This window comes from Colletotrichum jinshuiense, chromosome 8 (assembly GCF_051148585.1).
Source record: "Colletotrichum jinshuiense chromosome 8, complete sequence".
Lineage (NCBI taxonomy): Eukaryota > Fungi > Ascomycota > Sordariomycetes > Glomerellales > Glomerellaceae > Colletotrichum > Colletotrichum jinshuiense.
The window spans coordinates 1157156-1183254 of record NC_139315.1 but is presented as its reverse complement, the minus strand read 5'-3'; the positions used below and the strand labels follow the sequence as shown (position 1 = coordinate 1183254).

The 26099-nt window shown below is 53.8% G+C and overlaps 6 protein-coding genes across 6 annotated transcripts; 2 read left to right on the top strand and 4 right to left on the bottom strand.

Annotated features, from left to right (window-relative positions):
* Window positions 1–1103: 1103 nt before the first annotated feature.
* EsH8_VIII_000338 (uncharacterized protein) lies at window positions 1104–6180 on the bottom strand (the record flags this gene model as incomplete). The annotated part of the gene is made up of 13 exons (XM_083269380.1): window positions 1104–1320; window positions 1371–1832; window positions 1890–2505; window positions 2559–2623; window positions 2688–2738; window positions 2795–2990; window positions 3065–3418; window positions 3469–3631; window positions 3691–4454; window positions 4509–4742; window positions 4795–5295; window positions 5362–5902; window positions 5971–6180. The coding sequence occupies 13 exons, from the start codon at window positions 6178–6180 to the stop codon at window positions 1104–1106; spliced, it is 4374 nt and encodes a 1457-aa protein (XP_083129148.1).
* Window positions 6181–10488: 4308 nt separating this feature from the next.
* EsH8_VIII_000337 (class I SAM-dependent methyltransferase) lies at window positions 10489–12152 on the top strand (the record flags this gene model as incomplete). The annotated part of the gene is made up of 11 exons (XM_083269379.1): window positions 10489–10524; window positions 10600–10650; window positions 10705–10792; window positions 10846–10868; window positions 10937–10955; window positions 11008–11130; window positions 11210–11232; window positions 11291–11328; window positions 11384–11521; window positions 11635–12054; window positions 12116–12152. 11 exons carry the CDS (start codon window positions 10489–10491, stop codon window positions 12150–12152), a joined length of 996 nt encoding a protein of 331 aa, XP_083129147.1.
* Window positions 12153–13270: 1118 nt separating this feature from the next.
* On the bottom strand, window positions 13271–15170 carry EsH8_VIII_000336 (multicopper oxidase family protein; the record flags this gene model as incomplete). The annotated part of the gene is made up of 4 exons (XM_083269378.1): window positions 13271–14518; window positions 14577–14696; window positions 14749–14974; window positions 15034–15170. The coding sequence occupies 4 exons, from the start codon at window positions 15168–15170 to the stop codon at window positions 13271–13273; spliced, it is 1731 nt and encodes a 576-aa protein (XP_083129146.1).
* Window positions 15171–18211: 3041 nt separating this feature from the next.
* On the top strand, window positions 18212–20793 carry EsH8_VIII_000335 (SLC26/SulP family anion transporter; the record flags this gene model as incomplete). The annotated part of the gene is made up of 3 exons (XM_083269377.1): window positions 18212–18488; window positions 18558–18703; window positions 18760–20793. 3 exons carry the CDS (start codon window positions 18212–18214, stop codon window positions 20791–20793), a joined length of 2457 nt encoding a protein of 818 aa, XP_083129145.1.
* A 255-nt stretch (window positions 20794–21048) lies between these two features.
* Window positions 21049–22337, bottom strand: EsH8_VIII_000334 (RmlC-like cupin domain-containing protein; the record flags this gene model as incomplete). Its single annotated transcript, XM_083269376.1, has 2 exons — window positions 21049–21975; window positions 22041–22337. 2 exons carry the CDS (start codon window positions 22335–22337, stop codon window positions 21049–21051), a joined length of 1224 nt encoding a protein of 407 aa, XP_083129144.1.
* Window positions 22338–23532: 1195 nt separating this feature from the next.
* EsH8_VIII_000333 (uncharacterized protein) lies at window positions 23533–24840 on the bottom strand (the record flags this gene model as incomplete). Its single annotated transcript, XM_083269375.1, has 1 exon — window positions 23533–24840. One exon carries the CDS (start codon window positions 24838–24840, stop codon window positions 23533–23535), a length of 1308 nt encoding a protein of 435 aa, XP_083129143.1.
* Window positions 24841–26099: the final 1259 nt, after the last annotated feature.

The window sequence follows — 26099 nt, the reverse complement described above, 5'->3', positions numbered from 1 at the left end:
TATGTCGATCCAAATGTCCCCCTTGCCCATAAGAGCCTATCAAGTAGTTCACAGGCGGAAGCCGCTTCGTTGATTGGTTCACGGGTCCATAATTCTCTTCACAGGCAGCCGTAAGCAGTATCTGCGACTTGGTCGTAAACTTGTTTTTTGTCGTGAGATGGCTGAAGGCAGGAATGTGCTAGGTTTTGGTCTAGGTGTTATATTTGGTACACCTTGGAGGGCTTGAGGAAACTCTGGGAAAGGTAATCAAGTCCCGTTCTCATCTATTTAGTCAATGAGGTGTATGAATATATGTGACTCTTCGTTCTCTTTGCAGCCCCTATTTGCGAGACTAGTCATGGCGCTGGTGGCATATGCCATCAAGGATGCGCCTGTCCGATGTTTTGAGCATGTCAGGACAAACATTTGTGCCCCAAAGCAAAAGCTTCGATAATGAGGACCGGCACTAAAGCCAAGTCCCTGAGGAGACATTCAGCAAGGTGCAGTCTCCGTAAAAATTGTCTGACTCGCGGCTGTAAAAAATACAGAATCCCAGTACTCCGTAGTCTGCTACTAATAGTGCTGTCGGTCAACTGGAACCAACCACCTGAAAGTGTAAGTGGACCCAACCGCTCTGGGCCGGTGACCCAAATCAAACCATAACAAGCAAGTACACCATCATTGGTGCAGGAAGTAGCGACAGGGCGGTTGACGGCTATGTCAACGGAGGTATACAAGCATACATTACGCATCATTGCGAGCATATAATTTTGCCAGGCAGAAGCGCTGCAATTTATTGTTTAATACATCAACGGTGTCATAGAACACTCTTCCAGAATGAGTTAGGTTTCTTCAGATTGGAGAAGTTGAACGAGACACCGGATTCTTGGTTTAGCAACATGGCAGTTGCTGTGTAAAGAAGCTACGCTCAGTTTCTCATGAATTGATGCTGTCGTAAAGGCGGTGGAATAAAAACCAAGACGTAATTTAGACTTGAAACGATTGCCTTGACTATCGCAAATCTGCCGCATGGTCATGGAGAAATGCATATACCGAAGAAGAGAGGACCTGCGCAAGAAAAGTACAATACATATCTAAGTTCCCTAAACGAGCAAGCGCTTCGGTCAATTCGCATTCATCCGGTAGAGCTCAGCAAACCGCGATTCTCTAGCAATCAAGGAAGCTGGCTCTCCAATCTCTAATAGTTCCCCGTCACCTAGAAGTGCCACCGTATTGTAGCGAAACACGTGCTTGAGTCTATGCATTACAGCCAGCACAGTGCAATCTCGAAACTCGTTATCGACAATATCCTGCATAACTGACTCGGTCTCACTGTCCACACTGGAAAACGTTAGCAAAGCTCGGTAATCGCGCTGTCTTTCAACACTTACCTGCTCATGGCCTCATCCAGAATCAAGAGACTACACTGTCTAAGCATAGCTCTGGCCATGCAGAACAGCTGCTTCTGACCAGCCGACCAAGCTTTGGCGTCCATGTCTTTGTCCAATCCCCCTAGTTCCTCGACAAGCTTCCAGAGACCAACTCGTTCAAGAGCTTTTTTGAGCTTTCCATCATCAGACACCGCGCCCAGTGGATCAATATTGAATCGAATGGTCCCAGGCATCAGGAAAGGATCTTGAGTAACGACATTGATGCATGACCGAAGCTCGTGTTGCAACAGAGTTGAAACATCAACTCCATCGAGTTCAATTGTACCTTCTCTGACGTCTGTCATCTGTAAGAGACTGAGGATGAGAGATGTCTTGCCACTGCCTGATCGGCCGCAGATTGCGACGTGCTGGGCAGCCTCTACCGACAACGAGATTCCTTTGAGTATGGGTTCGGCATCAGAGCTAGCGCAATGTTAATTCTGAGACAACACATGGCTGAGCCAACACAACAATACTCACCTATAAGATGCAACCACACTAGAGAACTTCAAAGCTCCACTTCTTGGCCAGTCTCTGGGCAAAGATCTCTTACCGGCGGTCTGTTCGGTTTCTGTCTCCGCCACAAATCTTCTGACTCTCGCAACAGCTCCCACACTGGACTCAAGCTTGGTCCAGCTCTGGATCAGGCGTGCCAACACCTCGCTGAAGCCAATGACCATGATGAGACTCACACCAACGCTTCCGGCGCTGAACTTGTCGTGCCAGCTCACCACAATGCATACAAGAATGACAGCAAGTACGGCCACAACGAGATTGAGAATGAAGGTAAGCCACGCCTGGATGCAGCTTTGGGCGTAATTTGGTCTCTGGGACATGTCGATATGGCGATAGCTACGTTCTTGGTACTGGACTTGCCATCGGAAGGCGCGAATGGTTGCGACACCGGCTACTGACTCTGAGAAATGGGTGTAGAGTGGCGCCTTGGCTTCAATGCCTAGGAGACGGATTTGGCGCGATGTTTGCAGGTAGAATCGTTGCAGGAAGTAAAGCACAGTTGCAAGGAACGGTAGGGTTATGCCGAGGTACTGGGAAAAGACGGCAAGGATGACGACCTTGGCTAGTACGGACACACCGGCTATTATGCTTTGTGAGCAACTCTTTTCAGACAGAAATAAGCGAGGTACTGACTTGTGGTGTAATTAACCATCGAGGACGGCAGGTCCATATCAATAAGTTGCATGTCTTCGCTAAACCTGAAAGAGAGAGAAGTGTAAGTATGAGCGCGCCGTGGGAGAGACTTTTTTGGAGGTAATATACCGGTTGAGAATCTCTCCGTTATCTATTTTAGTCAGGAAGCGGAAAGATGCTCTAGGCGAAGACGATTAGACCATTTCCCTCTTCCGTTGAGCCATGCGTGCACTTACGAAAGGGTTGTCTTAAGAAGGTCAGAGTGCAGATTGAGGGCTGTGTTAGTTATGATGTCGAGGAATGCAAACCACGCAGCCAATGAGAGACTGAGAGTACCAAGAACCCCAAACATGGCGTAGATTCCCAAGTAAAATCCCACAGTCTTGTTCGGCTCGCTGGCATTGGCTTCGGACCACCACTTGACCCAGACAGCTAGGCGATAGACGATTGTCAGTTCCTGTGGTTCTGTATTGTTTGCAACTTTGAGTTGTGCATTTTGCACTTACTGGAAAATTCGCAGAAGAAAACCCACGTGATGAGAGATACAGTGTACAAGATCACCACTTTCCAGCCAGCATTCTGCAAGTAGTAGTTGTAGACTGCCTTCTCTCCGTTCTTGCGTCGGACATCAGTGTGGCGCTTCTCATTTTGCTGGTTCTCATCTGTTGCGTTGACCGACTGTTCGAGAGGACTGTTAGAATCACTAGACTCCTGAACCTCGACTACACCATCAGGCGACCACTTCAGCCCAAGCCTGCCGACGTAACCTTGACCTTGAACGAGGGTCTCAGGGCTGCCGATTTCATGGATTCTGCCATCCTTGAGCGAGATAATGGTGTCGGCAACAGGCATGATTTTGTCTAGTATTATCAGCAAGTTTTTTAAATTACCACAGGGCTTTCAGGCTTACGGCTATGTGTGGCAATAATCACTGTTGCGTGCTGTCTACGCAAAAGACCATCAGGCCCGATCAATCGGGTTGAGACGTGGTGAGCTGTATGGGCGTCCATCCCGCTGAAGACGTCATCGAGAAGAACTACTGTCGGTCTGGAGTAGACAGCTCTGGCCAAAGCCTGCGGAGGGGGAAATCAGCATTAACAGAACGTCAACGAAAATGATTATTGTCACTTACGATGCGTTGTTTCTGGCCACCACTCAAATTAACACCCTTACTTCCTACAAGAGTATAGTCACCCTTCTGCAACGCCTGCAAATCGGCATCGAGACCACAAGCTGAAGTCACGACATCGTACCATTTCTGTTCATAAGATGTAACGCCCAATATGTTTTGCCGAATTGTTCCATTCTCGAGCCAGGGAGTCTGTGAGCAATAGGCCATCGGCGTTCTTTCGGAATTGTTCTCAGTGGCCTCTTTGGCTGTCGAAGACGTGGATATCAAGTCGCCCAACACTGCGCTCAAGAAGGACGACTTGCCGCTTCCAACAGATCCAACAACGACAGTCACTGTATTTCGTGGAATGTCAACGTTGAGATTGTGAAGCACAGTTTTTTCCTTTGTCCAACCGAAGCTGTCTCCCTTGAATGAGACGACGTGCGTTTGTGATAGACCTTCCTGCTCCTGCGCGGCATTAGACCTTAGTTGATCAAGACCGATGACGCTTCCGGATTGCGGTATGGACGTTCTGTCTCTTTCGTTGGGAGACACAGGTCGAGGTCCGTAGTTACAAAAGTCTTGAATGCGATCGAAGCAGGCGAAAGACTGCACAACCGTGGGCAACAGCTGAATGAACATGACCACTGGGTTGGTCAAGAGCCCAATCAAAGCAATAGATGTGAACGCCTGTGCTGGCAACAGGGTCTCATTCTTCCAGAATACCGAGATGACAACGTAAACAGCGAAAGTGACGACAGGGGCAAGATTTATTGGACTAATTGCTGTATATTCCTAGTCAGTTGTTAAACGTCATGTTTGCTTGAGACGGAGCTTACAGAGCAGTACTGTGGCCACAATGAGTTTTCTGAAAGACTTTGAGGTGTCTATCTCATCCTTGCGAAGTCTGTGGATTGTTTCCGACATTACATCCGTGAGTCCAAGCATTTTGACGGCCTTCATCTCGCCAAGCATAGTCGTAGTGACACGGAGGCGTTCTTGAATCTTTTCGATCCATCTCATCTGGGCTGTCTTGGTAGCCAGTGAGATCTTAGACATTGCAGCGATAAAGACTGAATGGCATCAGTAAGAATCTTTTGCAAAAGGCCCGCAAGTCCGACTCACCTGATACGAGAACAATCGGTGCAAGGCAGGCGAGGGATAACTGAAGCCCAAGGAGCCAGCTAGCGACGACAATGTCGAGCAGCGAGCCCCATACGGAATGGAACATGGACATGGCGCCAAATATGCGCTCGACGTCTGTTCCCATCAGGGTGACTGCCGTAATATCTCCAGTGTCGACTTCTCTGGTGTGGACGGCTTGTTGGTAGACAAGCGCAATCAAACCTCCGCGAAGTCTTGTTGTAAAGCGAAGGTTGTGGTATTGGAAGACCGAGTTGCTTACCGCTATGCCTAGGTAAACCAAAGCCCAGGCCCCAATAAGTCCTCTCCCATAGTTTACTTCGGGGTTTTCCTTGCCCACAAAGGTTACGGTCGTATTAACAAGGAATGGTTGCAAAAAGGTGAAGACTGTAAGAAAGAGCCGAGGGATGATAGGGGACAGGAAGGGCATAAGGTAGCTCCAGAAGCACGCCTTAACGAGACTGTGGCGACTTTGGTGATTGTCTAGTAAAATCAACAGTAAGATAGTGTCAAGGCATTTCTGGGAGGATCATAGTATGGGATGCTTACATTTATCCCAAGAAACGGTCAAATCTTTGTGCAAAATGTGACTTTCCATACTAGGATCGAGCTGGGGCAAATCGCTGAGAGAAATAACCTTGGAGTATCCTAGGTAAAAGGTTCTCGCCAGCCACGAAAAGCAAGTCCTCGCCCAAAAGCCACTGCTCTGCTCAGGTGTTGCATTTTTGCTGTTGGAGTTATCGGGAATACAGACTATCTTCTTTGCCTCGATTGATTCCAGGACAAGTACCGCAAGAGTCAATACGAAGCTGATTGTTGCGATGGCTTGCAATGGACCGTCAGATGGTAGCAGCCATATCGTTCGGACACGGGCAATGCCAAGTATGATCGATGCCGAGAGATAGAGACTGAGGAGGGTAGATGGTCGATGCGATCTTTGATGGTTCAGCACAGAGACCAGGAGGACTGCAAGAGTAGCGATGAAGGTCAAAACATCGGCGGCGATTGATGCAGAAGTCTGGAATGACGGGTTCTGGGTGCGCAGAGCTAGAAACGCCAGCTGGAAGACAAGCAGCGTCGTCAACGCCACCTTGAAATGGCCGTTAGCGGGGTTCAATACGACATTGCAACCATCTCTATGAGTACAGATAAGCGTACCAACTTGCTGCCTAAAAGTTTGGACCGGGTCGAGAAGATGGCCGGTCGGCGAAGCAGCGGAGCGACCCTCGACGGCGCCAGTAGGACAAGCATCGCCGACGGCAGGCATGCGAAGAATATATCTTCGAACTGCAAAGTGAAGTCAAATGACCGACAGTCCAAGTGAACTCGCGGCCCAAAGGACCGGTCACTAAAGGTCGGGCAATACATGATTGGCGGTTCGTAGCACTCGGCGGATCAGATCATTGCAGAGGCAAGGAAGGAGCAAAATCACTGATAGGACGTCAACACAAGTGGCCAGACGTCTGAGGATATCTCGAACAGTCGGGACAAGGAGGATGAATCATTTGAGACGCGTGCGATGTGTTGCCTGATCGCTTCACGCTTTAGAGAGCAGCATAAGCACCAGATAAGCGCTTCGCGTGGCGACCAATGTGCCAACTGATGAGTAGGCAGAGATACATGCGCAAGCACTGGCTCATGCCGTGCCGATAAGGACGGATTGGGACTACACCCGAACGGCTCCGATTACCCTGCAGCCCATCCCAGTATGCTAGCCCACCTCAATTTACTACAGGTAAGCGAGACAGGCTTGCGCACTCCCTGCTACCGTATGGTCTTTCCGATGCGGAGGTGGACACCTTTTGAGCCGGAGCTCGTAAATCAATGACGAACCCAGGTTAGTTCGAAAGGTTGAAAATCGAGAATTATATGGTAAAAAAAGGGAGAGAACTCTGAAATTATTCAAGATAGAGCACACAGCAGTGCATTTTTTACATTGTTGACCATCTAAGACTCGTAACTTTGGCTAGTTTCAATGTCTTCGTTATCCCGCCATCAACCTACGTTCCAAGTTTGCTTCCGCTAGCCATCTGGCTTCCCCGCACTTCAAGATCAACCTATATCCCGGGTCACCAAACAGTATACTGAACGAATATGCCAAGGTTCACCAAAGTTCCGTTCGCAATATGATTTTATGGCCAATTATAGGCCACGAGGGGGACGCGGGGAACCCCCTGGCACTCCAATGCAGTGTACATTGCATGAGCGTGTGTCCAAGACAACCTCTCACCGGCCACCCCTGCGGTCTGGCACATTATCTCTACATGTTGATTAGACGCTGAGGTCCTTTTCCTCGGTTAGGTTATTGATGGGCACTGTTTCTAAACTGCGCCTTGGTGGCCTCTGGCCTTTAATTACTCTGATTGGTCTCGTCGATTATGTGCGCATCTACCGTCCCACATTGCTCCTTTCGGGGGACGGCAAGGTCCATATATGCTGTCGGGAACTGTGCTGGTATTTCCCCAAACTCGATCTAAGCCAAGAAACAAAAGAGCCAAATCTGCATGACATGATGCAGCTCCTGCAACATTCTTACTATAACCCCAGACTTGATCTAAGCCAAGAGACAAAAGGGCCCAATTTGCTTGGCGTGATGCAGTTCTCGTACTATGCTTACCGACATAGGGACTTCAGATAATATAACGAAGCGTTTCGACCATCGAGTATCACCGTATACCAGTGGCAAGGACATAACATTGGATCGGACTGTGAAACACTCATGCATAGGTAGACTGATGTTGTGATCGATCAGACTATATTTCAAGATTGTTACGGTACAGCAACAACTCTTGGTGGTTTGGCTACGCCTATCTGAAATATCTTGTTCGAAGGATTCATGGAAAAGGGGTGATAACACACAATTTCAGTCCTGCGGAGAGATCTGGGCTTTGTCTATGTTCGCATGTACTAACGCTGTATAGCGTTTCATCGGATGCAGGGTTCAGCTATTGACGCTTGCACTTACATATAGGATTGAGGGCGCCTTTCAAAAGTTGTTGCCGACGCTCGCTACTGCGTCATATAGGCATCCACCTCTTCTGGATGAGGGAGATATGCATACTAAGAAGCTTGCTTGCTCGAGAGCGGTTGAAGTCGCACCAATGATATCTCCGAAGTGCTGCATACCCTTCTCGTAAGTGAGAGAGGAGGACTTCTAATCCTGTACCTTCAAAACACGTCTGCGATGGGGACCGGGACACTTGCTCCAGATGTCCGAGAGGAGAGTCTTCCATGGTAATTCCAGGCAACCGAAAAGTATATAAGGGGCAACTTGAACCCCCTTCTCTGCCGTTTTTCTCCATCATCTCATCGCACCAGCTCACAGTCTCCCTGATCCAGGACAAGAACGACATACCAGCACTGCCACATTACACCAAGCACCACAACTTCAAAATCTCTGCACAAAATGCGTTTCGGCCCTGTCATTGCCACTCTCGTCGCTGTGGCTGTTGCTGCGCCAGTTGCCTCTGTTGCTGAGCCTGCTGCGGTCCAGAGCCGTGATGCCGGTATGAGTGCCCCCCGGTCCTTGTTATGTTCAACTATTTGGAAATGACAGTTAGGCTGACTATCCCTATTTCTAATTTTTGTAGAATTGCTTGACATCCTAGTCAAACGGCAGTGTAGAGACATCGAGAAGTACAATTGGTGTGTCCAGAATGGATGTCCGTCTATCGGGCCGGATTTGTGCTTCCCAGGCTTCACATGTGCTATCGTTTGGTGCACTTAAGTAGCCATGTGCCCTTGTTTTCGAGATTTATCATCTGCCATGGTGATGAAGAGTAAAGGCAGATGGAGATTTGGGGGCCATTGGTAAACGGAAACGTGGTTCTCTCAGCAGTGGTTGCTGGTAGACACCAAGGCATCTTGTGGTGGATGTGATGATGGATGGGATCTTCATGTGCAACAGACACAACTCTGCTCTCAACTTTCACTTCGTTACCTCGAGTTCTACGGGGCTCACTTTTACCTCCACATTCTATGAGACTTAGTTTAGCAGTCCTCTACCATGAATGCAGCATTGAGTCTTATCAACGGGTGTCTTTGTGATTTCTCGTGTTAAAGACGTGTCTAAAAATACTAGCGTTTATACCAACACAATTGTTTTTTTTTTTTAAACTCGCCTATCCTACCAACCCAATAGTCAACACAAAACCGCCAGTGCAGATGTTATATACCCAAGATATGTCATCGTACTTAGACCAAACATGTCTGTACCTAACAACTTCGCAGTAGTTTGCAATCAAATGGATACTACACAAAATTAAAACCATGCCTATTGGGTTTTCTATCAGGAACGCTATGGGCTTCCAAGGTTAGAGCCGCATAGTGCATTCCGTTTGGCAAGCGCGACAGTTCTGTGTGGTAGCCGGGGCTTTCTCATTGCATCCGCATGCAATGCCGCGCTAGTCATTCTCCATGAATTTCGCCGTTTTCGTGCGCCTACCACAGAGGAAGGCTTGAGTTCTCAATTCCTCAATTAATTCAGTTGGGCGAGTGAATCAATCTATACAACTTCAATATCGTACCCGAGGTTTAAATGAATCATATGTAGCTCTTGATGCATGGGAGTTCCCCTGGGATGCTTAAAGCACTTCCTGGCAGACATTCTAGCGCTAGCACTTGTATGCCCCCGTCAAGAGGCCGTGCCAGACCCCAAGGCGGAGATGGTGCCATGGCTACAGCTACCACCTCCACTTGCTCATCGTGTTATTTTCTCCAGGACAATCCGATGCCGATATTGAATTTGGGGAGATTTCTCCGAGTTGAAATGGCCTAAGCATGGAGCATGAATCAGGTGTTTGAAGACGACAATACAACTCTTTAAGGCTCCCTTGAAATATCCTTGGTCTAGAAAAACGCAACCAATCTCAAGGCCCTTATCTTTGAGTACTAGGCCCATTATTAAAGAAAAAGAGCCAAGCTTACAGCAAGCCGAGCCCTGGTTTTGTCCAGCTGGTAAAAGAGCATCCCCATCGTGAGTCATGAACAGGTCTCTCAGAGGCCAAAAATTTGACCAGCATGGGGGTCGAACCCACAATCTCCTGATTCCACGGTGTATCGTAGTCAGACGCCTTGCCATTGGGCCAACCGGCCAGACAATTGAGAACACCTAGGGTGCTCGTCTGTGACATTGGGCGTCAGAGAATATGCTCATATTGCATGACTCTATCTGCATTGCACCAACAGGTCGCAAGCTGTTCTTCGAAACATCTCTCAAATTGCATGTGCATACGGGGGCAATCCTGGACCTTTTTTCACCGTCAACGTTGTTTTTGTCGGAGCAACAGACCCGCCCACCGCTCGATTGAGAATGGCATCCTCGTCACCGCCCAGCCCCGCGTTGGTGGTGAGGAAGTGACCAAACCCTCGTCACATTTGCTGGTTGGCCTGAACTAGTCCTACAACCGCCCAACGGCTAAAAACCCCCCAATATCCCGCACCTGATCCAACGGTGAACCAACAGGAATTTCAAGATCCCTGCCCCTGCAACGCCGCGGCGCATCCATAACTGGGAAGCCCAGCCCATTCAAATGTACCTGATTACCCGTACCCTCGTTTGCCGTAACCTTCCGCCCGTTCCCCCGCACCAGCTGTTCGGATTCCCTACACACTGCACCCGACGGTTCGGATCGAGCTAACTCTTCACGGGGATTTGTCTGCTGCACCGGAGAAGTAATGGACAGCGACGACATCGAGTGGACGAGGAATGAGGTAAGCCGTGGCCGCTATTGACTTCTTCGCATTACCCCCCCATTCGCAACCTGAGCGATTAGTGACGATGTGTAGGATACCAATGTCGCCAACATGGATTCCGATGTCGACTCCGCTTTCGAGGAGGTATGCAGGCAGCGACACCTCTAGAATGCCGAAGTCGTCGCTGATCTTTAGCAGGCACAGCCGGATTTAATATCTTTAACGTCGAGCATTTTCGACTGTCAAATCGAGAATGGACGGTCGTACCATTCCATGAGCGAAGGCAGTAAGCTTTCCTCGCAGCCCCGACAACTTGTGCAGGCGATTGACAGGTGATAGAATACGTCTACCCAAATGATGATGTACCTCTTCCCCTCCACTCCCACTCACCCGCCGATTGAAACCTGTTGATCTAACAGGAATGGCATAGCTAGAACTTGCGCGCTTAGGTACGTGAGAAACTGTCCCGACCCATTCCACCGAGATGCTCACACGTTCCAGATCTCCAGCACCACATCTGGCTCCTTACCTTTGACGGTGCGCTGGCCTGCAGTCCAGGTAGGCATACGGCAAAACGGGTATTGGACATGGGCACCGGCACTGGTATCTGGGCCATTGACTTTGGTAAGCTCCCGCCCGGTGGCAGGTTTACTTGGCCGCATATCCAGCGCATCAATGACGGCAATAGCTGACGCAACTCCAGCCGACACATATCCTGAGTCCGAGGTAAGAAAGGACTATATCAGAGTACGATGATAGTTGCTTCATGCTAACATATCTAAAGGTCATTGGCGTAGACCTTAGCGCAAGCCAGCCCGATTTGCAAGTACCATGCGCGCCCATTGTCCCATCGCCCGGCTAACCTATAGTTGTTCAGATTGCCATCGAATTGCAGTTTTGAAATAGATGACCTCGAACTGGATTGGCGATGGAATCAACCATTTGATTTCATATTCTGTCGTTCTATGGCCGGAAGCTGGTCGGACTTTCGATCCATCATCCAAAAAGCTTATGAGTACGCCTTCAGTCACACTGCTGACGTTGCCCCTCTCAAAATATTCCCAATCTTTTGGGCGCTTTCTTGATGTTGTACTCCCCTTTTAGATTAAACGCTGACAACGGATGTAGCAATTTGACACCGGGAGGCTATTTCGAAGTTCAAGACATAGAACTTCCGACACACTGCGACGACGGGAGTGTACCGTCAACGGCCGCAATATATCGCTGGGAGGCTGCCCTTTTGGAAGCATCCAACGAAATCGGTCGCTCTCTCAATTGCGCGGCAGAGTGCGTCGAGGACCTCAAGAGCGCAGGATTCGTCGACATTTGCCACCAGGTTTTCAAATGGCCGTTTAACAAATGGCCCCAGGATCCGAAACTCAAAGAGATTGGCCGCTGGCACTGCGCGAATATGGACATGGGCGTCGAAGGCTTCTCGCTGGCGCTGCTGACGAGGGTCAAGGGGTGGCCCCGAGCCGATGTGGAAGCGTTGTGCGAAGAGGTCAAGAGAGAGTCCAAGGACACCAGGATGCACGGCTACTGGAGGATGTGAGTTTAGTTGTTGAGTCCCTACAACGCCGAAATCTTTCCAGATTCTAACCCGTCTTAGGCATGCAATCCATGCGAGGAAGCCTGGAGCTTCTTGAGAGGTCAGCAATTTTGTCTCTCATGGCCCACGTGCAGGCATATGGCCACGCAAGTTGCTTCAATGGTCACGACGCCCCCACTTGGCCACGGGCGAGGGCTATGGAAATATATCAATGTATAGCAGCGAAAGTCACAATCATGAAGCCTGTTGAGGCTTCTACTTAATCTACAAGAATCTTTCTACTTTGGAGGTGTTTGGTTGAAAGGCGCGGCGCCCACCTCTTAGTCATTGGGAGAAGCCAGTGCATCTTTCTGTATCTCTCAACCGAAAAGGTTCAATGAATCTTTGTTGTCGCAGTTTGCTAACAACGCAACCCGCATAGGCTTCTTTCTTTCCACAGCTCCTCACCGCCTTGTGGCCTTGCCCTACTCTCGCATCACAGTAGTTGCCGCAACAACACGGATGAACAAAGCCTATCTACCGTGCCCACGTCCCCCCGTGTGTCTCCCGTGTGAGTCGTCAGCGTCTCCACGTGAACCGCCGACCCAGCTCCACGAGCTCCACGAGCCGCAGGAAGCCTCGAAGCCTTCCTTTATCTAGCCCAATCTCTCAACAAATCGTCGGCGGGCTGAATTGAAAAGGCCCGCCGCCAAAATGACATGTCGCAGTAGCCGAGCGGTGTAGCAAAACAACTGGTATGAAATCCCCCAGGCTTGCCTGGTGGGTTTCGTAGGATCTCGAACCTCGCAAGTTCGAGATCTGAGCTTTTGCAATTTTTTTCAGTCTTCCTTACCTACATTCACATTCGATATTCAATATCGATGATGAAATATGCGATTCTTCGTTTCCCTGATGCTGCGTGGCCTAACTCTTGCGACCGTCGCAACAGTTCTTGTCGGGCTGTCTTCCGTGGAGGTTGTCTTCCGTGGAAGTGCGGTTGCATACTTTTTTCCCCCTCGGGTAGTGGAAGGAGTGGCCCAGTCACGAAGGTTGGTATAGATGCAAACTTCTGGCAGATATTTTGTATGAACAGATAATTGGCATATAAACAAGCAAGTAACATGTAGGAAGTTTTTACAAGAGAAGCAACACCGCCTTCCACTCCAAGAAACACCTCCGCCCACACCATTAGCCACCACGTATTAGATATTACTACACATTTCAGGCTGAAATGTCTCACGACTCCTCGGGCCCGTCAATAGCACCTTGCTCGGCTCTGTTGACGCGCCTCATCTTGACGCCACCGCGGGTAGCCCAGTACTGGTCAAGCCTCTGCAGGACTTCGGCTTCGTTGTTGTAGGGCTGAAGGGATGCCATGAACTGGACCTTTTGGGTGATCGCAGCGGGGGTGAAGGCCGCCGGGGTGACGGGGACGGCTCTCCATCTGGCCTCCATCGGGTCGGCAAACGAGGTCTCGTTGTAGCCCAAGTCGGCCAAAGCCGTGACGTTGAAGGCGGCCATCATCTCGTGGTCCTCGTGGATGAGGTTGTGGCAGTGGAACATGTAGACGCCGTCCCAGGGGGCGTAGTGCGCCTCCACGCGGACCGTCTCGCCGGCGTCGAGCCAGACCACGTCCTTGAGGCCGGCGGCCTCGTAGGCAAGGACCGGGCGCTTCGCCTTCGTGCGGCTGAGGATTCGGAAGTCGACGAGGTGCACGTGGATGGGGTGCGTCCAGCCGCCGCCGCCGTTCTCAAACTCCCAGATCTCGACGGTGCCGCGGGGGACCTTGGCCAGGATGCGGTTCTGCACGTCGCTGAAGCCGACGCCGTTGATCTTCCACAGGCCGTTCTTGCGGTGGAACTCGAAGTGGCGGTCGACGCCGTTGCCCTGGGGCGGCGGGAACGGGACGTCGCGGAGCTTGGCGGGCACGACGGACCTGTCGACGACGGCGTTCCTGCCGACGACGAAGCGCATGACCTGGTTGGTGAAGCCGTAATCCTTGTCCTTTCCGACGTCCTCCTGGTTCATCAACGTGATGTTCTGTCCCGCGTGCTTGGAAAAGTCGAAGACGATCTCCCAGCGCTCGGCCATGGAGGTCGTGAGCGTGGACGAGGTGATGGGGTTGGTGAGCAGGCCGGCGTCGGAGGCGATCACCTGGAAGGGGATGTTGGCACCGCCGGTCTGGCGCTTGAAGTAGAGGATGAAGGACCTGGACACGGCGGCGTTGAGGAAACGAAGGCGATACTTGCGGGGCTCGACCTTGAAGAAGGGCCAGGGCTGTCCGTTGACGTGGATGACGTCTCCCCAGAGACTGTCAGTCTCGCCAGCAGGGGAGAAGAGAGAGCCGTCCTTGTTGTACTGCTTGGAGGACAGCACGAGAGGGATGTCGTTGACTCCATAGCCCGTGGGAAGGCCGAGCGCGTCCTCAGCAGGGTCCTGGATGATGTAGGCACCGGCCTGTCCAAAGTAGGCATTCACAGCAGTCTGTCAAAATAGTTAGCAAGCGTTCGGCTTCGAGTTGTAGCGGCAGCATAATTCGTACGATATCCATGGCGTGGTCATGATACCACAGGAAGCGACCACTCTGGCTGTTGGGGTAGTAGTAGTCCTTGTATTGTCCCGGCTGGATCCGATCCTCGGCCCATCCATCCCAAGGTGCTCGCTAAGGTAATGTTAGGAAATTTTCACGACTCTGGGTATTTGCCACGACTTACTGAAGGGGAACCGTGGAGATGCACCGCACTGGGCAAAGTAGCATTGTTGGTAAATCTGACGACCGTCTCCCGGCCCCTGGGAACCAGAAAGGTGGGACCAGGGGATAGGCCGTCGTATCCAACGAGCGAGGTTGGCCCCTTGTTGGGGTAGACCTGCTGCTTGAAAGGCACGATCGAAATCTCGTAGTAATCGATGGGCTTGTTGGTGACCGGGTTTGTGATTGACCTGGATTGCCATTAGTACCTACTTCTTCGACCCCTTTTCTCTCTCCAGCGAACTCTTACATCTTTGGCTGCTTGACCGGTGGGATGGGGAGAGGAAACTGATAGAAGAACTTGTACTCGGGGCTGAGCCAGTCCTTTGCCATGGACCCCTCGAACAGGGCCATCGCGGCCACGATGTGGGAAGTTCGGAAGAACATCTTGGCGGTCGATCAGGGGAAGTAGACACGAGAGAAGCAGGGCGTTTGTTTCTGAGGCGAGGCTTTCCTGGTGATCCAGCATTGATTTTCGAGGCTCACGACGAGTCTATATATACTGATGTTGTTGTTGATGTTGTTGCTGATGTTGTTGCTATCTGGTATCCTATCACCATGGGAGGGAGCACCCGAGTGGCGTTGCGTGCTTGTCCAGGCCAGGCCATCGTCTCCTTGCCGCGCCCGGTCAAACCAGTCTGAAAATACATGTTGGCGACAATCTAGATACGTCCTTTGGGTGTGATCGGACTTCCCGCCAGGGAAGTGTATCGGCTTGCTGAGCCGCGGAGGAGAAGTCCAGAACTTTCAACTAGCAGTTGTCTATGATCGGATGGACGCCGTGCGCTGGACAACAACTGTGAAGCTAGTGGTTCCTGCAGGATTACAGCTTGAACCCATACCCTGCGGGGCCTTGAACTCTTGGAATCAGGCATCGGCATGTTTATTTGGCACGAGGCGTTGGACAACCCGAGAAATCGGGTCAGCCGTGATATTTGCGGAACCTGCGCACGCATATGCAGGCCTCAGCTGCGGGTGTTGGAAGTCAGTGCCATTCAGGTGCGCCCGAGAATACTACGAGAAGTGAGGCGCCCGTCGTTCTTGGCATCTGGAAAGCCGACGGCAGATCGCATCAACTATTCCATCGCCATGCACGCACCTGTGGCAACTTTGACTACCAAGCCGCGCCGTCGGGAACGTGTGTTACCCCACGGACGGCCCAATGATCGGCGGCATGGCGGTTTAAGACCCAGATACGTGCGGCTCCTGGGGCTTTTGGACTGTATCCGCCGACTTTGGCGTGTTCTTGCTGCCGGCACTTAGCCGCCCATTGAATCGAGAATGGCGGACGGCTATCGGACAACTCTCCGAGGGGCGCGTGTGACTACCACAGCTCCCCTCGTAATAACAGTCCGAAAGCTCGGGCTCTCCCCTGAAACCATATTCTACCCGGCACGTTGTTTAGCTCATAAATAAACTCGGGGCTTATGGTTAGGCCGTGGACTTAGTGCGATGCTCGTGGAATAAGCTACCGGTACACCTTGCCTCTTATACTTTTGGATGATCCGATGTTTCAACGAAAACATTCTTGACAGGTTTCCTGCTATGTCAGTAGAGTTTTTCGGCCGACAGATAGAAACATCGTCAAGCTTTTAGAGTTTGGGGGCACGCCGTAGTCACCAGGCGAACAAGGTCAACAGGGATGGATGAATGGCCCTAACTGACCGGGCCTGGGCTGGGTTGTTAGCTTGGCCCGACTCCCGCGACCCACACATGCTCCGTGTCGACCCCGGCAATGGCCGTACGCTCTCCAGGCCATCATTCCAAGACAGAACGACAATTGCAAGCAAGAAGCGAGAAACTCAAAAATGATTGATGGGATGCGCAAAAAGCAAAAGAAAGGGGCTCAACCGGGGATCGAACCCGGGGCCTCTCGCAGAGTTGATTGACAATGTCAGAACCCAAAGCGAGAATCATACCTCTAGACCATTGAGCCGAAGATCCAGATTGTTTGCAATCTGGAATGGGGTTGCAGATTCGTGGCCACCAATCTCATTATATACCATCACTTTACTCATTACACAAACAATCGACGTCATTTGCACTCTGTTGTTTGTTGATGCAGCAGCCATGCAGGTTGCTCACAACGAGTGCGATGTTGCATCCGCACCGCATTGAACGCCCAATCATTCCAACAGCCCGCTCGGGATAGCGGTATCCATTGGTAATGAGAAGCCGGTCGATTCAAGGCCAGCAGAGCGATTGGCGTAGTCTGACGTCTTTGGGGAAATATTGACTAAAGATGGACCCGTCGTTCATGCCCGTCATGTGCCCGTCGTTGCACAAGCCCGACTTTGACGGCAACCGACGCCACCGAGAGAGACTCCAATTGCCGCCGCAACATACACGAGCCGTCTTCTCTACAGGCCGAGTGCCGGGGAAGCCATCGTTCTTATCTCTCTCTGACAGGCGGACACGGCGTGTTTTCCAAGTGTGCATCTCTCTCTTCATGTCCATGTCCTTGCATGCGATGCCCAGTTGCGTGAGACAAACGCCGAGACGAGGTTGGGGTTGATTCGCTCCAAACCACAAGAGCCGCATCATGTGAATGAAAACACGCCGTGAAACACCCAGCCTTAGTCCCCGAAGCAGGGAAGCGTGATCTCCATCGATCCCCGACAAACGGGGCCGAGCCCGTCCCCTCGTGGATCCCGCGTCCCGACAGCCGCGGCGCGCCAGCCCCGGGACGGCTGTCGGCCGACGATAAACACCCACCCACCGTCAACATGATGCGGATCCACGTCCATCATCCACATCGGCGACGCAAGCCAAGCTATTTTTCACCGACCACGTTCGTGATCCACCCCTAGGGCACTAGAGCGAGTTCTTGGTCGCCGAGGACCCAGCCTGTGCCGGCATCATGGGGCATCGCGGTAGTGAGAACAGACATTCGCAGGGAAGGAGGACCGCACCAGACACCTCATGACATGATGCTGTCTAGGTATCACCGGCGGCATCTCCGCGTTGTCTTCCTGTTCGTATTTTGTCTCGTCACTGTGGAAGAGGCCCGAAACTCTTTCGAGTCAATAGTGGCCGCCGGGCTTACCCCATTATCACGTCAAAGAAATTCGAGTCAACGTTCTAGATCGCCGGGTCAAGCCCCATAACGTAAGGGTTGTCTTCCCCGGTCTGCAGCCAAGCTAGGCATTCCTTGTCCTCCCGATAAGTCGGCGCCAAGGCGGCTGGCGGTGCGGCTTCTTGATAACTGTATGCCTCGAGACAGCCGTTGCTCCATCTTATAACCAGCCCATGTCTTGTTCGGATCACACTCGGCTGTACCGTTTTGCCTCCATCTGAACGACGACGATCTGTACTTCTTGTGCCATTCTTTGTGCTGGATGACAGCGTTCAATGACCTCACGTCAAACCACCCCGTACAGTTCTTCAACACAGACATCGGATAAAGTAACTGCAAAAGTCTGCCCAACATGGCTGCCAGCAAAGCTGGTGCTGTACTGGCAAAGATACTTGGTATCGACCTCGAGGCTAGCACCCGCCATCAGACGCAGGAATTACACAACCATATTGCCAGCACAATCTCACCACACGAGCCTTACTACGAGGAGGACCCTACAGTAAAGGAATGGCTGCTGGAACAAGTACCAACAAAAGAGGGATCAACCCGCTACGTTAAGAGCCTGTTCCCCTTTACAAATTGGATCCTTAGATACAACACTCGCTGGCTCATTTCAGACGCTATCGCGGGTAAGCATTACCGGGTTTCCTTTATCAGCACTCTTTTTCCAATAAGACTCCATAACTAATAGCGGCCAGGAATTACTCTCGGTCTTGTAGTCATCCCCCAGGCCATGGCATACGCTCTGCTCGCACGCCTCAGCCCCGAATACGGCCTCTACACATCATTCACAGGCGCGGCTCTCTACTGGATCTTCGGCACGTCCAAAGACATCGCAATAGGCGTAAGAGCTACCCACATCTCATCCTCATGCCGGCATAAAGCTAACAAGACCCTCAGGCAACCGCCGTAGTCTCCCTCCTCGTCGGCAAAGTCAGCGCCAAAGTCCTCGAAGAGCACCCGGGGGAGTTTCAGCCCGAGGAAATCTCCAAAACCCTCGCCTTCCTCGCCGGCGCCGTCCTCCTCGTCTTCGGCCTCCTCCGCCTCGACTGGATCATCGAGTTCATCCCCCACGTCGCCATCTCCGCCTTCGTCACCGGCGCCGCCATCACAATCACCCTCAGCCAGGTGCCCTCCCTCCTGGGCATCGACGGCGTCAACTCCAAGGCCGCCGCCTACCGCGTCTTCATCGACACCGCGCACGGCCTCCCCCGGGCCCAGCTGGACGCCGCCATCGGGCTGACGGCCTTGCTCCTGCTGGGTCTCATCAAATGGTACTGCGAGCGCATGGCCAGGGCCCAGCCGAAGCGCAAGCGCATGTGGGAAATGTTTTGCTCCCTGCGCATGACCTTCACCATCTTGCTGTACACGCTCGTCAGCTTCTTGGTGAACCGCGGGCTGGACGCCGGCGAGCACAAGTTCCGCATCACCGGCACCTTGCCAAAGGGCTTCACCCACGCCGGCCCGCCGACGCTGAGCCCCAAGCTGATCTCGGCCCTGCTGCCGGACCTCCCCGCCACCGTCATCATTCTCGTGATCGAGCACATCGCCATCGGCAAGTCCTTCGGCCGCATCAACAACTACACCATCCAGCCGTCCCAGGAGCTCATTTCCATCGGCTGCACCAACCTCTTCGGCCCCTTTCTCGGCGCCTACTCCTCGACCGGCTCCTTCGGCGGCACCGCAATCCTGTCCAAGGCCGGCGTCAAGACCCCGATGGCCGGCGTCTTCAACGGCGCCATCCTCCTGCTCGCGCTGTACGCCCTGACCTCGGTGCTCTACTACATCCCCATGGCCAGCCTAGCGGCGCTCATCATCCACGCCGTCATCAACCTCATCACCTCGCCGGACCACATCTTCAAGTCGTGGCTCATGTCGCCGCCCGACGTCTTCATCTACTTCACCGGCGTCTTCGTCTCCGTCTTCACCAGCCTCGAGGACGGCATCTACGTGACCGTCGCCATGTCGGCGGCCCTCCTCCTCCTCCGCCTCGCCCGGGCCAAGGGCCGCTTCCTGGGCCGCCTGCGCGTCCACCAACACCCGGACCACGGCGCCGCCGACCACAGGGACTCGGACCGCCACTCGATCAGCAGCTCGCAGACGCTCTCGCACGACAAGCCCCCCTCGTCGCCTCCCCACGCGCCAGCGCGCGACGTCTTCCTCCCGCTGGACCGCCGAGACGGCACCAACCCGGCCGTGCACATCGGCGAGCTCTACCCGGGGGTATTCGTCTACCGCTTCACCGAGGGCTTCAACTACCTCAACCAGGCGCAGTACGTCGACCGCCTGATCGAGCACGTCACGCGCTGCACCCGGCGGACCACGACGCCGCACTACGACCACCCCGGCGACCGGCCGTGGAACGAGCCCGTCCCCGCGCCGCCCGCGGTCGAGACCGACGCCGAGTCCCCCGCGACGATGAAGCCGCTCCTCCGCGCCGTCGTCCTCGACTGCTCCGCCGTCAACAACATGGACTCGGGCGCGGTCGAGGGCCTGATGGACCTCCGCAACCAGCTGGACCGGTGGGCGGCGCCCGACCCCGTCGAATGGCACTTCGCCGGCCTGCGGAACCGGTGGAGCCGCCGCGCGCTCTCGGTGTCCGGCTTCGGGTGCCCGACCACGACGACGGGGCAGTTGGCCGGGTGGGAGCCGGTCTTCAGCCTCGCCGACCTGGCGGGCCGGCCGCCCATGCTCTGCGAGCGGCAGCGGGTCGTTGCCGGGCCGCCGAAATCGGCGGCATGCGTGGCGAGCGATTCGGAGCAGTCTTCGTCTTCAGTGATGGAGGAAGGTAACTTGGCGTTCAAGGATGGCAGGATGCGGTCGCTGGGCGCCGTTGGGGGGGTTAACAGGCCGTTTTTCCATCTGGACCTGTCATTCGCCGTGGAAAACGCGGTCAAGAGTGCGATGAGCAAGGATCATCATCCGAGGGCCTAAGACCCGGTTGTGGGAATTATTCGAAATGGGCAGCTGGCGTTCAGGGGCACTCGCACAATGAAGGTTTTTTGGAACGGTGCAGCGAGTTTTGGGATTATACGGATTAAATGTAGAATAATTACACCACTAGACATGACACGGATTACAGCTAAGATCATTCGCAAATTCAAGATGTCTATGATCATCATCTCATTAGGTCGTACATCTATCTACATGTGTTTTTACAACGAAGCTTTTGTCTATCCCACCCCAGGTTCATACCACCGTCGTAAAGATTTGCATGGCGCCCTTGCTCTCCCACTTGGCCTCAACGCCAGAGGCGATGAAGTAAATGTAGCCGGCCTTCACGTCAAACTTCTTTCCATCCGCCTCCAAAACGCCCTCGCCGGCGGTGACGATGGCCACAGCGGGCCCCTCGCCCGCCTTGATGACCTCGGCGCTGTTATTCTCGTCCAGGTCCGTCTTCAGCATGTCAAACTCGCTCAGCGGCGGGCGGTAGACAACCGTCCGCCCCCGCGCGCCCCTGGGACTGCTCTCCGCCGGCAGCAGCACGTCCGCCTTGCTGTGCGCCTTGAACGTCAGCGTCTTGCTGAACAGGTCGACGTTGTTCCTGTCGCCGGGCGGGCAGAAGCCCGTGTTGAGCACGTTGTTCGACCGTGCCATGCACTCGACAATGTCTCCCGACAGGTAGGCGTGGATGCCGTCGGCGGGGATGTACAGCGCCTCGCCGGCCTCGAGCACCAGGAAGTTCATGCACAGCAGCGCGACCAGCGTGCCGGGGTCGCCCTTGCCGTACTGCTCCTGCAGGCGCGGCAGCAGCTGGAGCACGTAGGCGTTGCCGCCGAGCTCCTCGCGGGGCGTGTCGCCCAGCGCCTTGGAGGCCTTCTCGACCGTCGCCTCGTCGGCGAGCAGGATGCGGCGGGTGACCTCGCGGAGCGTCTCGTCGGTCCACTGCCTCGTGCCGTCGGGGATGAAGTCGCGCAGGGCGGGGATATTGAAGATGGGGGAGATGTGGCCGAGAGGCTTGAAGCCGGCAAAGACCTCGAAGCGGCCGAGCGCGACGGCGATTTCGGGCTTGTGGTTCGAGTCTGTGAAGTTGTCCGGGTCCTGCTCGTGAAGCTTGCTCGCGAGGGACTTGTTGGGGTGGATCTGGAGGGGGAGGGCCTTGGCGATGGAGAGGATCTGGCGCGTGTTAGCAGACGGCCCGTCAATCTGGTCCAAACGAAGTTCATGGGTCGGCGGCGTACCTTTGGCAAGTAGGGGAGCTGCGCGTCGAGCTCCTTAATCACCTTCTGCCCCAGCAGCTTCTCCTTGTTCTTGTCCAGAACGTCCTTCAGCAGCTCGCCCGTCTCGAGCACGCGGGCGGGGAAGTCGGGGTAGTCGCCGAACCACATCTCCGAGTAGGCCTCGTCGTCCTTGATCTTGAAGTCGGTGCCCGGGGTGTTCTCGCAGAGGCGCGCGGCGAGGGACTCGCGGCCTTTCTTGCCCCAGCCGTAGGTGTTGCATGTCCCGCTCAGCTGGAAGACGGTACTTTGTGAAGCCATGATGTCTGGTATTATTATGGTACTTGCTTCTCCCGATTTATGTCAATGTTGATCTTCTCGATGTCGATCAATGGTGTTCGAAATGTAGTTATATAAAAGTACAACTAAGTCTGCTGTAGAATGGCGGCCGCTCTGATGTTATGTACGGCAATTGGCCGTGATGGCATGGTTCGTCGCAAGACCTGAAATGCGCAGCCAGTGACTTGCTGGTGACGTCGGGCGGGTTGACGCAACAGGGTCGTCATAGAAGACTACAGGCGCTGCTAAAGCTGCCCCGGCGCCACGCCCGGTCCCACTGCGCTGGGGGCTCGGCGGGCCGTGGCGAACTAAAAGCCGGATCTGCGCCGCCGGCTCGCGGTGCGACAGCGGCAATGTCGGGGATTGGTACGATTGCCTCTTTCGACCCGCATCACAGTTCAGATTGCGTCCTGGGCCTCATCGCATTTTTAATGGTGCGTTTGTTCTTACAGTTATAGACTCAAAATGGCAGCTTTCAGTCGCATTCAGTGAGAAGTGCACCTTGTTACTCGCAGAAGCTGAGCTCACACGATGCCAATACCTCGTCTAGTATGATTGAAGAAAACATGTTACTAGCATTAATCATACGCAAACTCTACCACAACCCTCATTTTCTTGATTAGTAACCAAGGGACATGCAAACAGATATCAAAGCTCTCGTCTGGAACCCGGAAGCCACAATGCTCGTCAAGGCATCGTGAGACAGCGAAAGTCCCTATCACAGTTGAAATCACATCCACATCACATCCGGGATCAGACTGGAGTCATCACAAAATATCATTCGTTTTAAACTATCAATACAGTAAAGACAGACTTTCTTTCCATTTCTACAACAAAGTCATGCCGGTTGGAATTATCATCAAACCTCGCTCGTCATACCGAATCTCGTAAAGCTCGGCAAATCCAAGCCCATGTCCAGAGCAGCCAGGCCGACACCTCGTTGCAGAACTCTCTTCCGCTCCGAGCCCGTCGCCTGACCGGCCATGTCCGCCATCGCCCTCTGGTCGGGTTCCCCCGCCCTTTTTGGACGACGAAAACGACTAGCCCTCGGTGCTTTTCTTGCCGTTGCCTGTGACTCTGCCTCTGCCGCTGTCAGAGTCGGAGTCACTCTCGTTGTTCGGAGTGTCCCCTGTTCGAGACACCGCTGGGAAAAGCGGACCCGCCTCCACGAGGAGAATTACGTGCGGCGAGAGGGGCGGCCGCGGGCGATCCTGCGCGCGGCGTAGAGGTTGAGGGAGCGGCCGTTGCGAGAGGACTTGTTGGAGGAAGTGTTGGCATTGGCGGTTGCGTTGTTGGCGCCCCCGGCGGCGTCGTCGGCGTTGTCTGCGTTGTCTGCGTTGTCTGCGTTGTCGGCATTGTCGGCATTGTCGGCATTGTCGGCATTGTCGGCATTGTCGTTGCCCGCAGCCGCATCTTCTTCGTCAGCGTTGTTGTTATTGTTGTTGTTGTTGCCGTTGCCAGCATTCTTCTGTTTTCCGGCGCTCTTCTGGTTTCCAGCGTTGGCATTGGCGTTGTCGTCAGCGGCGGCAGCATCTTCCTCGTCCGCCGCGTTGCCATTGCCAGCAGCGTTATCGTCGGCAGCAGCGTCTTCCTCATCCGCTGCGTTGTTGTTATTGTTGTTGTTGTTGTTTCCATTGCCAGCGTTCTTCTGGTTTCCGGCGTTGGCGTTGCCAGCGTTGGCGTTTCCGTCGGCGGCAGCAGCATCTTCTTCATCCGCCGCGTTGCCATTGCCAGCAGCATTATCGTCAGCAGCAGCGTCTTCCTCATCCGCTGCGTTGTTATTGTTGTTGTTGTTTCCGTTGCCAGCGTTCTTCTGGTTTCCGGCGTTGGCGTTTCCGTCGGCGGCGGCAGCATCTTCCTCATCCGCCGCATTGCCGCCCGCTGCATTTCCATTGCCAGCGTTCTTCTGGTTTCCGGCATTGCCGTTGCCGGCGTTGGCGTTGCCATCGGCAGCAGCAGCGTCTTCCTCATCCGCCGCGTTGCCATTGCCAGCAGCGTTATCATCAGCGGCGGCGTCCTCCTCGTCCGCCGCGTTGCCGTTGCCGTTCCCGGCGTTGTTATTGTTGTTGTTGTTTCCGCCAGCCGCGGCAGCGTCTTCCTCGTCATCGGCAGCATTGCCGCCGGCAGCATTGTTATTGTTGTTATTGTTGTTGTTGCCGCCGCCGTTGCCGCCCTTGGCCTGCGCACCGCCGGCCCCGGCAGCCTGCTGTCCACCGTTTCCGCCGCCGCCGCCGCGCTTGCGCTTGCTGGCCTGGGCGCCGGCCTCAAAGACGTTGATGACGCCGTCGCCGTTGAGGTCGTCCGGGTCCCCGGCGGCCGCGGGGGTGCCGTTGGGGTTCTGCCGGTTGAAGGTCGACTGCAGCTGCTGGACGAGGTCGCTGCCGCCGTTGTTGGCGCGGCGCTGGCGGCCGCGGGCGGCCTCGGATGCGGGCGCCGCGGCGACGACGCCGGCGAGGAGGGCGATGGCTGCCGTGGAGAACTTCATCTTGTCTGAGAGATGGAAGTTATGTGCGTGCGAGAGAGAGTGTGTGTGAGAGAAAGGAGGGTATCGTGAACCAACGGAAGGCGAGAATACGAAGATTTCAAAAAAGAAGAATATAAAGATTGACTACTGCCCGAGTAGTTGGTCGTGAGAAGAGAAACTGAGACTGGCTCAAAGTGAAAAGGGGAAGAAAAAGAAGGAAGGTTGATGGATGAATGCGATGCGATGGGGTGAGGAGCGAGAACCAACACGCTCTTCTATCGTGGCCAAGACGATGGCCTTTATATCCCGTCCTCGATGGCCGCTCACTCCCCCCCCTCCCCTCCATGCGTTCGCCCCGTGTTCGCCATCATCTGGTATTCTTGCGCTGAAGTCCGGCCGCGGTGGAGTCGAACCCCCCGGAGGTGAGCTGCCATCTCATGGGGAGAGCGAGAGAGGGATTGACCGAACGACTCATGAAACACAGGCTCCCCCGTCGGAATCCCAGCCAGCGCTCTCTGTGACCATGGCATGTGCCAGACTTTGGAGTTTGGATTTTCGGATCGACGTCGTCTTTTTTTTCTCCCACGTAGTCCAGAATCTTGGTTGGCGAGATATGGTCTTGGCCCGCCAGAGCGCCCCTCGACCATCCAAAACGCCGGGGCATACCCACAAAAGTTTCGCCGAGTCGCATCAGTCTCAGGAACTCGGGTCGTCTCAACCAAGAAAGTCTTGGCCGAGCCGCCTCGCCTCATCCAAAACAGTAATCATCGACTCTCACGTCTTGGCTCGTCGAGCGGTTACAGCGAGGGAAAAGGAAAAGAATGGGAGGGGGGCAAAAACGACAGATGCTTTCTCAACGCGTAAGCGCCAAGCCCAGTCAAAGCAGGCGAAGGAGAGGGAGAGCAGTGTGCACACAACACTACCACTCACTACCTTGACGAGGCAGAATCGCCAGCAGAAATAACGAACAGGTAAACAGACTTATATTCTTATATTTGGCTGCCAATCCCAAGACTATAGAATCACGTGGTTGGGTATTTGCGTTGGAGGTTTAAAGGGCATTCTGCCTCGCAAAATGGTATTCCTACTGTCGTCCCAAGTGCACAATGGTGTTAGTAGTGTGGGTTCGTCGCTTTTCCCTCTGTTCTTTAAACCTTCTTCTTTTTTTGGCCTGCTTGCCCGTCCTTGGAACCGTCCAGCCCGTCCGGGGCCTCCTTGGCTGCCAGTATCGTCCGGTTCTGTCTCCGTTGCCATCCGATGGAGGAATAACGTCATGTGTC